The 13,919-nt window shown below is 48.3% G+C and overlaps 2 protein-coding genes across 2 annotated transcripts in view; one reads left to right on the top strand and one right to left on the bottom strand.

Annotated features, from left to right (window-relative positions):
• Positions 1 to 8,829, top strand: part of LOC140417830 (uncharacterized) — a 60,394-nt gene extending 51,565 nt beyond the window's left edge. The window contains exon 3 of the mRNA XM_072501281.1: positions 5,285 to 8,829. Coding sequence (XP_072357382.1) covers positions 5,285 to 6,292 — 1,008 coding nt within the window. The 3' untranslated portion in view covers positions 6,293 to 8,829. The remainder of the gene's footprint in view (positions 1 to 5,284) is intronic.
• Positions 1 to 13,919, bottom strand: part of LOC140419320 (uncharacterized) — a 270,976-nt gene that overhangs the window by 197,007 nt on the left and 60,050 nt on the right. The window lies entirely within an intron of this gene.

Here is a 13,919-nt window from a genome sequence, read left to right as displayed (position 1 = left end):
CCGTCATTCCAGTGAGAACAAACCAAGTTTCTCCGACCTATCCTTGTAGCTAATGCGCTCCATACCAGGCAACATCCTGGTAAATCTTTTCTGTATCCTCTCCAAAGCCTCCACATCTTTCTGGTTGTGTGGCAACCAGAATTGAACACTATATTCCAAGTGTGGCCTAATAAAGGTTCTATAAATCTGCAACATGACTTGACAATTTTGAAACTCAATTCCCCGGCCAATGAAGGCAAGCATGCCGTATGTCTTCTTGACTACCTTCTCCACCTACGATGCCACTTTCAGTGACCTGTGGACCTGTACACCTAGATCCCTCTGCCTGTCAATACTCTTAAGGGTTCTGCCATTTACTGTATATTTCCCTCCTGTATTAGATCTTCCAAAATGCATTACCTTACATTTGGCTCCATCTGCCATCTCTCTGCCCAAGTCTCCAACCGATCTATATCCTTCAGAATCCTCTGACAGTCCACATCGCGACCCGCAATTCCACCAACTTTGTGTCGTCTGCAAACTTACCAATCAAACCAATTACGTTTTCCTCCAAACCATTTATATATACTACAAACAGCAGAGGTCCCAGCACTGCTCCCTATTGAACACCACTCGTCATAGCCATCCATTCAGAAAAGCACCCTTCTGCTGCTACCCTCTGTCTTCTATGACCAAGTCAATGCTATACCTATCTTATCAGCTTACCTTTGATCCTGTGTGACTTCACCTTCTGTACCAGTCTGCCAAGGGGCTTACTACCTTCATCAATCATCTCTGTCACTTCCTCAAAAAACCCGATCAAGTTAGTGAGACACGACCTCCCTTTCACAAACCATGCTGCCTCTCACTAATATGTCCACTTGCTTTGAAATGGGCGCAAATCCTGTCTTGAAGAATCCTCTCCAATAATTTCCCTACCACTGATGTAAAGTTCACCAGCTTGTAGTTTCCTGGATTATCCTGTATTTTCCTTTCAATTTTCTGAGTTATCCTCTAGGCTTGGGTTTTTTCCATTGGAGCTGAGAAGACTGGGGGGGGTGGGGGGGTGCTGATTGAGGTGTACAAGATTATTAGGGGCTTGGACAGGGTGGATAGGGAGCAGCTGTTCCTCTCAGTTGAAGGTCAGTCACGAGGGGACACAAGCTCATGTTGAGGGGCAGTAGGTTTAGGGGGGTTTTGAGGAAAAACCTTTTTACCCAGAGGATGGTGACGGTTTGGAACGCACTGCCTGGGAGGGTGGTAGAGGTGGGTTAAAAAGTACCTGGATGAACACTTGGCAGGTCATAACATTCAAGGCTATGGGCCAAGTGCTGGCAAATGGAATCAGGTCGGTCAGGTGTTTTGCCAGTGTCGATGCAGACTCAATGGGCGGAAGGGCCTCTTCACTGTTGTTGATGATACAAAGTTAGATGGCATAATGGACAGCCAAGATGATGGCATAAAATTGCAAGGAGATATTGACAGACTAGCTGAATGGGCAAATTTGTGGCAAATGGAACTCAATGTAATTGAGTGTGAGGTTATCTGTTTTGAACCAAAAGAGAATAGAAGAGGACTTTCTGAATGGAAAGAGGTTAAGTTCAGTGGATGGCAAAGAGACGTGGAGGGTTCAGGTTCACAGAACCCAAAACTGCCAGGAACAAGTACAGAAAATAATCAAAAAGACGAATGGAATGCTGGCATTTACATAGAATCAGAGAATATACAGAGCAGAAGGAGGCCATTCGGACCATCGAATCTGCACCGGCCCTTGGAAAGAGCACCCTGCCTAAGCCCACACCTCCATCCTATCCCCACCTAACCTTTTGGATACTAAGGGGCAATTTAGAATGGCCAATCCAGCTAACCTGCCCATCTTTGGACAGTGGGAGGAAACCGGAGCACCCAGAGGAAACCCACGCAGACACGGGGAGAAAGTAAAATCTCGACACAAGACAGTCACCCTAGGCCGGAATTGAACCTTGGAGCTGTGAGGCAGCGGTACTAACCACTGTACAACCATGCCGCCCATCTGGAGAATTGGAGTATAAAGACTCGGAGGTTATGCTGCAGCTGTACAATACCCCACTTGGAGAACTGAGAGCAGGTCTGGGCACCACACCTTAGGAAGGATATTTTGCCCCTGGAGTGAGTGCAACACAGGTTTACTAAGACGATATCCCACGATACCTGGAATACAGGGGTTAAATTACAAGGAGCGATTACACAAATTAGGCCTGTTTTTGCTAGAATTTAGAAGATTAAGGTGTGATCTGATTGAAGTATTTACGATATTAACAGGGAAAGACAGGGTGGATAAAGATAAACTATTTCCACTTGTTGGAGATTCTAAAACTGGGATCATTGTCTAAAAATCAGGACTAGACCGTTCAGGAGAGATGTTGGGAAGAACTTCTTCACACTCAGGGTGGGAGAGGTTTGGAACTCTCTCCCACAAACAGCAGGTGAAGCTGGATCAGTTGTTAATTTTATATCTGAAATAGACTTTTGTTCAGCAAAGATATTCAGGGATATGGAGTTGGGTCACAGACCAGCCATGATCTCACTAAATGGCAGGACAGACTCGAGGATCTGAATGGCCTACTCCTGTCCCTATGTGTATTTCTCTGATTCTGAAATTCAGACAACACCATGACCTGGAAAGAGTCCGGATTAGAACCTGAGTTAGTCCTAGCTGCAAACCATCCCTCCAGATCTTGGCCCTTCATGGATTTAATGAAGGCCAAGGCAATAGTTGGATTATTGAAAGACTTGACGGAGTTGTTGGATACCATTTTTCGGGTTGCAGGATAAAGCCTGACGTAATTCACTCCCCACATGCTTGACCTGCCATTGAACCTCATCGAAGCCTCGACGCTTCGTTTGTGTTGCTGTCAAAGTCCTGGAAGAAGTAAATCCTCACTCCTTCCTGGGGCCAGGTGCCACCTCGCCGTTCCCTCTCCAGGACATTCTCTCAAGTTGTGGAAGCGAATGATTACAGGCCTGGGATGAAAACTATCCCTCGGCCTCAAAGACCGATGCACCTTTTCTAATTTGAAATGCGCAGGCTTCCCATCCAGCTGAGAAAACGTGGCAGTCGGTCCTCGCAGAACCTCACGGGAGCCTTACCCTCCACACTAAATGGACAGAAAAAACATCATTTATGGGCAGCACGGTAGCACAGTGGTTAGCACAGTTGCTTCACTGCTCCAGGGTCCCAGGTTCGATTCCCAGCTTGGATCACTGTCTGTGCGGAGTCTGTACGTTCTCCCCGTGTCAGCGTGGGTTTCCTACGGGTGCTCCGGTTTCCTCCCGCAGCCCAAAGATGTGCAGGTTAGGTGGATTGGCCACGATAAATTGCCCTCAGTGTCCAAATAAAAGGTTAGGTGGGGTTACTGGGTTACAGGGATGGGGTGGAGGTATGGGCTTGACTGGGGTGTTGTTTCCATAGCGCAGACCTGATGGGCCGAGTGGCCTCCTTCTACACTGTAAATTCTATGATGACCATCTGACAGGCCAATGACTCAGATGTTCTTTCTCCGACCCTCAGTTCTCCAAGTTCTCCAGGACCTCCGCCAGCCACTCGGCTTGTTTTCAAAGGATTGAATTCTTGCCTCCGTCGAGGAAGCATCTTGCTGAATGTTCAGGATTCTCTCCTCCGGATCATCGAACCTCTCCATGGCGTTTTGCAGGTGGTCCTCATGAGCTCACAGATATTGAGTCAGCACACTCCGCCTCTGGTCAATAACACGGATAATGTCGACAGTTATAATTTTTGCCGCCTCCCAGAGAGCCCCTTAGAGAGTGTGGTCGAGAGACCTCCTGAGGGTCAGGCCGCCATGTTGAAAAGGCGGCTCCATTCCCGCTGAATCCACCTGCGCTGTTTTATTCATGATTTCTTCACTTTTTCCAGCATAATCCTACCAGACCGAACCCTGAAGTCTTCCAGGGACATGATAACAAATATGAATTCAAGGATTAGGTAGATGAGTGCCAGGCAATCAGGATAAGTGTCAGATTATAAATTAGTGGCACCAGAACCTGCGGAAAAGCAGCTACTCCCACACCCGTATCACATGCCTGACACCTCCCCACCCTCAGACAGATTTCTGATTGATGAGGATGGCGGGTGTTATGCGGAACTGGCAGGTAAATGGACAGAAAGCTGAGATGAAAAATGAAAATGAAAATCGCTTATTGTCACAAGTAGGCTTCAATGAAGTTACTGTGAAAAGCCCCTAGTCGCCACATTCCGGCGCCTGTTCGGGGAGGCTGGTACGAGAATCGAACCATGCTGCTGGCCTGCCTTGGTCTGCTTTAAAAGCCAGCGATTTAGCCCAGTGTGCTTAACCAGCCCCTTTACTCAACGATGTGGTGAAGATTTGGAATTCTCTACCCCCAAGGATTCTGGAGCCTCAGTAATCCAAGTATTTTCAAGACACAGATTGAGAGGTTTCTGGATATTGTAGACGTCAAAGGATATGGGGGATAGTGTCGGAAAACGGTGCTGAGGTAGATCAGCCAATGATCCCATTGGATGGTTCAGGTTCGATGTGCCGAATGGCCGACTGCAGCTAAAACTGTTGTGATCTCCTGGACAGGAAGCTGTGAGCATGGATCTGTCAATCAGCCTGAATCAGCACCTTCAGGAGAATTAGGAGGGTCAATATGAGATACAGCAGAGTGAGAATGGAGGGAGTGTGTGGGATGGAGATTTACAGCTTTCGGGGAATAAGAGAGAGGAAAAAATGTGCCATAGAAACTAGAATTGTCTGTTCTGAGTTTCTATCCTGTACTGACAGTGACAAATTTTGTAAATTGTTTTTACAGGATATTAGACGAGGAAGAATTACAGACAGAAATCTCAAACGTCACATCTCGATCTGACAGTCACTCCCTTCCTTGGAACCTGGATATCATCGGCCTTTGAATCTAGGAGAAATGTTTCCCTGAACTGTCAGCTAAATATTTCAACCATCAGTGTGACTGGAAAAGCACCGAGACCCACACAACACACACCCGAGTGAGAGTGTTCCAGTGAACTGACTGTGGAAACATCAGTGTGACTGGAAAAGCACCGAGACCCACACAACACACAACCGAGTGAGAGTGTTCCAGTGAACTGACTGTGGAAGGATCAGTGTGACTGGAAAAGCACCAAGACCCACACAACACACACCCGAGTGAGAGTGTTCCAGTGAACTGATTGTGGAAAGAGCTTTAACCAGTTACACAGCCTGAAAAACATCACAATATTCAGAGCGGGGAGGAACCGTACCTGTGTTGTGGACGAGGCTTCCACTGATTGTTCAGCCTGGAGAGATGTGAGGAGACCCAAAACATGGAGAAACCGTGGAAATGTGGGGACTGTGGGAAGGGATACAGATTCCCATCTGAGCTGGAGGTTCATCGACGCAATCACACTGGGGAGAGGCCGTTCACTTGCTCAAAGTGTGGGAAGGGATTTACTCAGTTATCCACCCTGCAGAAACACCAGCGAGTTCACATTGGGGAGAGGCCATTCACTTGCTCAAAGTGTGGGAAGGGATTTACTCAGTTATCCACCCTGCGGACACACCAGCGAGTTCACGCTGGGGAGAGACCATTCACCTGCTCTCAGTGTGGGAAAGGATTTGCACATTTATCCACCCTGCAGAAACACCAGCGAGTTCACACTGAGGAGAGGCCATTCACCTGCTGTCAGTGTGGGAAAGGATTTACTCAGTTATCCACCCTGGAGACACACCAGCGAGTTCACACTGGGGAGAGGCCATTCGCCTGCTCACAGTGTGGGAAAGGATTTACTCGGTTATCTACCCTGCGGACACACCAGCGAGTTCACACTGGTCAGAGGCCATTCACCTGCTCTCAGTGTGGGAAAGGATTTGCACATTTATCCACCCTGCAGAATCACCAGCGAGTTCACACTGGGGAGAGGCCATTCACCTGCTCTCGGTGTGGGAAGGGATTCACTCAGTTATCCGCCCTGCGGACACACCAGCGAGTTCACACTGGGGAGAGGCCATTCACCTGCTCTCGGTGTGGGAAGGGATTCACTCAGTTATCCACCCTGCGGACACACAAGCGAGTTCACACTGGAGAGAGGCCGTTCACCTGCTCTCCGTGTGGGAAGGGATTTACTCAGTTATCTCACCTGCGGACACACCAGCGAGTTCACTCTGGGGAGAGGCCATTCACCTGCTCTCAGTGTGGGAAGGGATTCTCTTGGTTATCTCACCTGCAGACACACCAGCGAGTTCACATTGGGGAGAGGCCGTCCACCTCTCAATGTGAGACGGGATTGCATGTTTAATCGCACCTGCAGTGACACCGACAATTTCACAATCGATTACAGGGGTTGGATTCTGCTGTTATTGTTTCTGCTCTACATCCAGGACTGCATTTTGTTCATTCTGACAGGTGGTCAGTGGGGGTGGTCGGAGGGTGATGGAAACCAACTATTTTCTAACATACCTGATAGGTAAAAGAAGGCTATTTAGTATAAATATTAAGCCCCAGTTTTAATACCCATTTTAAAGTAAGGATTTCAGCACTCATAATCTCAGGTCATCTCAAAACACATAGCTTCAACTAGCTTCAACAGAGACACAAAACAGCCTGACTTATGCATAATTTCATTGTAGATTAAAACAGCACTTTTACTGAGCTGAGAGGAGAAAGCCATTGTTCTAACAAATACATGTTCAAGACAGTGTGGCATTAAAACACAAGCTGTACCAGTTATCACTCCAAGGACAGGGCAGGCACCATAGCAACATTAAGGCGCTATTGTCCACAATGTGGATAATAGCGAAGTCAGCAGAAGTCCAGTTTGAACTGGACTTGATAATAACCATAGAATCGCATTCCATAACATACACAAATATTCAGACATGAAACATTTAGAACGAATGATGCACATTGAGGATTGACAGCTAACCGTCGAATCAAATACATTTGATTTTAATCCAAACCAATTAGAACGACATAGAGGTGCAGATAGATGGCTAAAGGCTGATATGATTTCCTATAACCGTGATGGTCCGTGCGGCCATCTTTATTCATGAATCACCTATACTTTGATCTAAACTATTCGCTGTCTCTATTTTTCATACTTTCACCTTTCCAGTCTAACTCTTGAAGTAAATGCAAGCTGGTTTGCCGTAAGCAAGAAACCATTTATGTATTATTTTGAAAGTTAAATTCTGTACAAGTTCCTTCTCTTTAAGTCCTTTTGCTAGCCGGACTTATCAGAGAATAAGATTTAAGTGACTCTTAATTGTAATCAAATAGAGGCAATAAAAGATTCTTATTTGCATCCGAGAGGTTTTAACTCAAATTTCTACTGAGTTTTAGTGTCGCAAGCTCCTCACTAAATCCTCATAGTAGATCTCTACAGAGGGTTTCTTTCTGCTGCACTGGCTGGTCTCACCACTTTGCCTGCAGTGGGCTGTTGATCTTTGAGCCTTGTTGCTAATACCTGGCATCAAATTGCACAAGGATCACACAGTGAAAGGATGTTTGGAAGTTTGAAGATATTTAGTTTCCATTTCTGTTTCAAACCCCCCAAAGCGTGCCACGTTGCCATGGAGATGGGCCCTGGTGGTTACATGGTTCCTTTGTTTAAGTTATCTGGATGTCCCTCACAAGGAAAGTATCAGAGTGTGAGGGGCAAGTTGTCTGAGGTGGACTGGGAAACTGATTGGTACAGGGAATACCTCATGTTTAAGGAATTATTACATCTTTATCAGAGGGTCGGTTAGCTCAGTTGGCAGGACGGCTGGTTCATGATGCAGAGCAAGGCCAGCAGTGAGGATTCAACTCTCATACTGGCTGAGTTTATTCATGAAGGCCCCGCCTTCTCAACCAGGCCCCTCGCCTGAGGTGTGCTGACCCTCAGGTTAAATCACCACCAGTCAGCTCTCTCACTGAGAAAGGGGAGAGCAGCCTATGGTCCTCTGGGATTTTTGTGACTTTTACTTTGCATATATACAACCAATATAGATTCCTTTAAGGAACAAAAATCCAACAGGAAAAGTGATGCAACCTCAGCTAACATGAAAAGTTAAAAGATTCCATTAGATCGATTGGAATTCAGCAAAGGAGGACCAAGAAACTGATGAGAGCAAACTGGGGAGAAACATAAAAAACAACTGGAAAAGCTTCTACAGGAATGTGACAAGGAAAAGATTAGCAAAGACCAATGTGGGTCCATTCCAGGCAGAGACAGGAGAGTTTGTAATGGGGAGTAAGGAAATGGCAGAGAAACTAAACAATGTGTGTCTGTCTTCACAGAGGAAGGTACAGAAATTGTCCCCAAAACACCAGAGAACCAAGGGACTGGCAGAGATTAGTATTGGTGGAAAAGTCATACTGGAGAAATTAATGGGATTGAAAGTGAATAAATCCCCAAAAGCTGATGATCTACATCCCAGAGTGTTGAACGAGGTGGCTGCAGGGATCTCTATTCCTCATTCTAAATTCTCCTGACTCTATCTGTAATGGACAAACATTTGTCTGAGCTAAACGTTTCCTTTTTACGTAGCCACAGAAGCTTTTACAGTCCATTTTTATGTATTTTGCCAGTTCACATTCTATTCTATTCTCCCTTTTTTTCCTTGGTGTCTTGGTCGAAGAACGGAAGTAGATTCTCAGGAATGAATCATCATTTGGACAGGTTCTGAGACAATTAAGTTTCGACTTCCAGGACAGAGCAACTATACTCGTGGAGTGTGATTTTAGATTGCGTAAAAGGGCAAAGTTCTAGTTTATAGTTTAATGTGTAGGTTTCCGAGTTAAAGTAGCTTCTAGTTTGTTTGTTTGTTGTATTAAAAGTCATAAAACTTGGAAGTCCCGTCGTGTGATCCTTTAATTTATTGACTGGGAATTTGACTTTTTATAAGAAGTTGCTGACCTTTATGGGGGTCCTAATCCACAAGTTTTATCTTCCTATTTGAGCCTCGGGCACCTTTCTGTCTCTATTGCTCATGTCAATGACAGCCAGGTGATGGAGCTGAGGGCTGAATTTAGCTGAGAATAACGGGGCCTGCACCCCAGTTGGGGAACTGCCATGGGCATCGTTAATAGAGACAGGAAGGTGCTGGAGGACTGAGTGGGAATAGGACATCCAACTAATCAGGTTTCGGGGGGGGGGGGGGCGGTGACAGGGCTGATGATGATGTGACCTCCAGGGTTCAGTGCCCCTGTGTCCAAAGCGGGGGGGGGGGGGGGGGGGGCGTCACGGGAACAGGGTACAGAGGAGCCGAAGGGAAATAATTTGGGACCAGAACATTGTGAACATCCTGTTTGGTTGTCTTTGATCCTCAAGTAATTTTCTGTTAGTTATTTTTTTAACCATGTCCTGTTTCGTCAATAAACTTTTAACAGGAAAATATTTGAATTTGTTGGACTTTTCCTGATTAAATATGTTCACTTTCAGGAAAGTGGGTGAGAGAGGTTGACAGGCTCTTTAACAGAAAGTGAGTCCCTCTAAGGTAATTGGCAATGGAGCCAGAGGGGTAGAGGAGATTTGATTTTTCTTTTGATAGAGTGTTTGAAAATGGCGTTCAGGGAATCAATCGTGATTGACTAATTTATCAAGATGCTTGAGGAAGTAACACGGGATGTCAATCAAGGGGTACCTGTAGATGTGCTTTATCTGGATTTCCAGAAGGGAATTCCAAAGGTGCCACATCAAAGGTTAATACACAAAATATGAACTCATGGTGTGGGATCAACATATCAGCATGGATAGAAGATTGGTTAGCGAACAGGAAGCAGCCAGTAGGTATAAATGGGTCATTTCTGGGTGGGTAAGATGTGACAAGTGGAATGTCACCAGGATCAGTGCTCGGAACCATTTACAATCTATATGAATGTGTTGGATGATGGGATTGAATGTCTGGTGGCTAAATTTTCTGATGACTTAAAGACAGGTCGGACAGTAATTTGTGAAGTGGATTTAAGGAGTCTGCAAAGGACTACAAATAGGTTAAGCGAGTGGGCAAAAAACCTGACAGATGGAGCATAACTTGGGAAAATGTGAATTGTCTGCTTTGTCAGGAAGTATGAAATAAAACAATATTTATTTTTTAACAATACAGCGCAGTACAGGCCCTTCGGCCCACGATGTTGCACCGAAACAAAAGCCATCTAACCTACACTATGCCATTATCATCCATATGTTTATCCAATAAACTTTTAAATGCCCTCAATGTTGGCGAGTTCACTACTGTAGCAGGTAGGGCATTCCACGGCCTCACTACTCTTTGCGTAAAGAACCTAGCTCTGACCTCTGTCCTATATCTATTACCCCTCAGTTTAAAGCTATGTCCCCTCGTGCCAGCCATTTCCATCCGCGGGAGAAGGCTCTCACTGTCCACCCTATCTAACCCCCTGATCATTTTGTATGCCTCTATTCAGTCTCCTCTTAACCTTCTTCTCTCCAACGAAAACAACCTCAAGTCCATCAGCCTTTCCTCATCAGATTTTCCCTCCATACCAGGCAACATCCTGGTAAATCTCCTCTGCACCCTCTCCAAAGCCTCCACGTCCTTCCTATAATGCGGTGACCAGAACTGTACGCAATACTCCAAATGCGGCCGTACCAGACAGGTATCGACATTTAAATGGAGAGAGATTGCAGAACTTGAGTTCTGGGTTATGAAGTAAAAAAAAAACTCACCACTATTAGAATTCCCCCTGGACCAAAAAGGGTCAATCAGGCATTCTAAATGGTGAACAGGGATTCTCACTCCGACTCCTATGCAGACTTAGGTGGGTGTTATTCGGGTCAAACTAGTGTTTCAACTTATCCCCTGGTATAACCCATATCTTCATAGAAGATTTGATCTACTTCCCACTTAGTAGCTTCGATCCTGGGTCCCGCGTTGCTAAGTAAGTAAAGTAGACTTTGTAATAACCACTGTGGACTTCCGGTTGCGGCGATGCGGAGCTAAACCGCACGTTTCGGCAGCTCCCACGACAATGGACTTTCGGGCTCTCCAGAGGAGCCCCAACGGAGCTTTCTTTTGAATCAATCTCGTGTGGGAAGGTGCAGTAAGGTCCCCCCTTACAATATATGGCAGAGATCAGCGGTGGAACGACGAGAAAAGAGGCCCTGGAGCAGAGACCAAAACGAGGGGAAAAAAGCAAGATGGTGTAGAGCGAGCAGCGTGGGGACCAGACCAGCAGGAGTTCCTCAAGCGATGTGTGGAGGAGCTGAAAAAGGAGGCGCTGGCGCCAATGCTGTTGGCGATCGAGGGGCTGAGGGAGACCCAGAAGACCCAGGCGGTAGAGCTTCGTGAGGTGAATGATAAAGTGAATACCAACGAGGACGAGATCCTGGGCCTGGCGGTAAAAATGGAGGCCCACGAGGCGGTGCACAGGAGGTGGGCCGAGAGAATTGAGGTCCTGGAGAACAGGTCGAGGAGGAAGAACCTCCGGATTCTGGGTCTTCCCGAAGGAGTGGAGGGAGCTGATGCCGGGGCATACGTGAGTACGATGCTCCATTCGCTGATGGGGGCGGAGGCCTCTCTGAGCCCCCTGGAGCTGGAAGGGGCCCACCGGGTCCTGGCGAGGAGACCCAAGGCTGATGAGCCGCCAAGGGCGATAGTGGCAAGGTTCCATCGCTTCGCGGACAAAGAAAGTGTGCTGAGATGGGCCAAGAAGGTGCGGAGCAGTAGATGGGAGAACCCGGTGATCCGAGTTTACCAGGATTGGAGCGCGGAGGTGGCAAGGAGGAGAGCTGGCTTCAACCAGGCCATGGCGGTGCTGCATAAAAAAAGAGTCCGGTTCGGCCTGCGCGACTGTGGGTCACTTATCAGGACCGACACCATTATTTTGAAATGCCAGAAGAGGCTTGGACCTTTATTCAGACGGAAAAACTGGACTCGAACTGAGGGGATGTGGTTGCGGGGGGAGATGTCGGTTGTATATGGGGTTGTAAATATGCGCAAAGAATACTTCATGGGCGGGATGATGGATGGGTATGTGGCTGGAGTTCTGGTTAAAATTCCTTTTTTCTTTTCTGTAGACGAGATGATGATGATGGGGAATGTGGGCGTCAGTGCTGGAGGGAGGTGAGACTCGGGGATGAGGGAACTGGGATAAGGGCCGCAACAGGAGCGGAGCCACAGGGGGCAGGGATGATTCAGGATAGCACAGGCTTTTTCCCGCGCCAAAAGGGGGGGGGGGGGGCGGATGGAGGAAGGTAAGGAGGAGGAGAGACTCCCACATCGGGGAGATCAACGCGAAGGCGGGGGAAGCTGGGGTCAGCAGAAGTCAACTGACTCACGGAAGTAATATGGGGGGAGCAAAAGAGCTAGATGTAGATTTAGCGGGGGGGGGGGGGGAATGGGGGAGAGAGTTTTCTTTCGGGTTGCTGCTGCACTGTCCGAGGGGAACTGAAAATGGAAGAGGTGGTCGGGACGGGGGTTCCCCGCCTGGGAGACTGGAGGGTGCGGGAGGCGCGAGCACGGGACTGGCCTAAGATAGGAGATGGCTAGTCAGCAGTGGGGGGGGGGGGGGGGGGGGGTAGCCCCCCAATCCGGCTGATCACGTGGAATGTGAGAGGCCTAAATGGGCCGGTTAAGTGGGCCCGAGTGTTCGCGCACCTAAAGGGACTGAAGGCAGACGTGGTCATGCTTCAGGAGACACATCTGAAGGTGGCAGATCAGGTCAGGTTAAGGAAGAGATGGGTAGGACAGGTGTTCCATTCGGGGCTGGATGAGAAAAATAGAGGGGTGGCAATACTGGTTGGAAAGCGGGTGTCGTTTGAGGCCAAGAACATAGTAGCGGACAAGGGAGGCCGATACGTGATGGTGAGTGGTAGGTTGCAGGGGACGGAGGTGGTACTGGTGAATGTATATGCCCCGAACTGGGACGATGCTGGATTCATGAAACGGATGTTGGGGCGTATTCCAGACCTGGAGGTAGGGAGCTTGATAATGGGGGGGGGCGGGGGGGGTTTAATACGGTGCTGGACCCAGCATTAGATCGCTCTAGATCTAGGACGGGGTGCTTAGGGGGTTCATGGACCAGAAGGGGGGAGTAGATCCGTGGAGATTTGCCAGGCCTTTGGCCAGAGAATTTTCTTTTTTCTCCCACGTCCATAAGGCCTACTCCCGGATAGATTTTTTTTGTTCTGGGCAGGGCATTGATCCCGAAAGTGTAGGGAACGGAGTATTCGGCCAGAGCCATTTCAGACCATGCCCCGCATTGGGTGGAGCTAGAGCTGGGGGAGGAGAGGGACCAACGCCCGCTGTGGAGGTTGGATGTGGGACTGCTGGCAGACGAGGGAGGGTGCGGGGGTGTATCGAAAGGTATCTGGAGGCCAACAACAATGGGGAGGTGTAGGTGGGAGTAGTATGGGAGGCGCTGAAGGCAGTGGTCAGGGGAGAGTTCATCTCCATCAGGGCTCACAGGGTGAAGAGAGAGGGCAGGGAAAGGGAGAGGTTAGTGGGGGAGATTTTAAGGGTGGACAGGAGCTATGCAGAGTCTCCAGATGAGGGACTGCTCAGGGAGAGACAGAGTCTCCAAACAGAGTTTGACCTGTTGACCACAGGGAAGGCAGAGGCAGAGTGGAGGAAGGCACAGGGGGCGATATATGAATATGGGGAGAAGGCGAGTCGGATGCTGGCACATCAGCTCCGTAAGAGGATGGCAGCGAGGGAAATAGGCGGAATCAAAGATGGCAGGGGAACTACGGTGCGGAGTGCGGGGTAAGTGAATGAGGCGTTTAAGGCCTTTTACGAGGAGCTGTATAGGTCCCAGCCCCAGGGGGAAAAGAGGGGATGCGGCGATTCTTGGACCAATTGAGGTTCCCAAGGGTGGAGGAGCAGGAGGTGGCTGGTTTGGGGCGCCAATTGGGGTGGAGGAGCTGGTTAAAGGACTAGGGAGCATGCAGGCAGGGAAGGCCCTGGGGCCGGATGGGTTCCCGG

This window comes from Scyliorhinus torazame, chromosome 5 (assembly GCF_047496885.1).
Source record: "Scyliorhinus torazame isolate Kashiwa2021f chromosome 5, sScyTor2.1, whole genome shotgun sequence".
In the NCBI taxonomy this organism is placed as follows: domain Eukaryota; kingdom Metazoa; phylum Chordata; class Chondrichthyes; order Carcharhiniformes; family Scyliorhinidae; genus Scyliorhinus; species Scyliorhinus torazame.
Note: the sequence above shows the minus strand (reverse complement) of the source record. Positions and strands in the feature narration are given on the sequence as shown.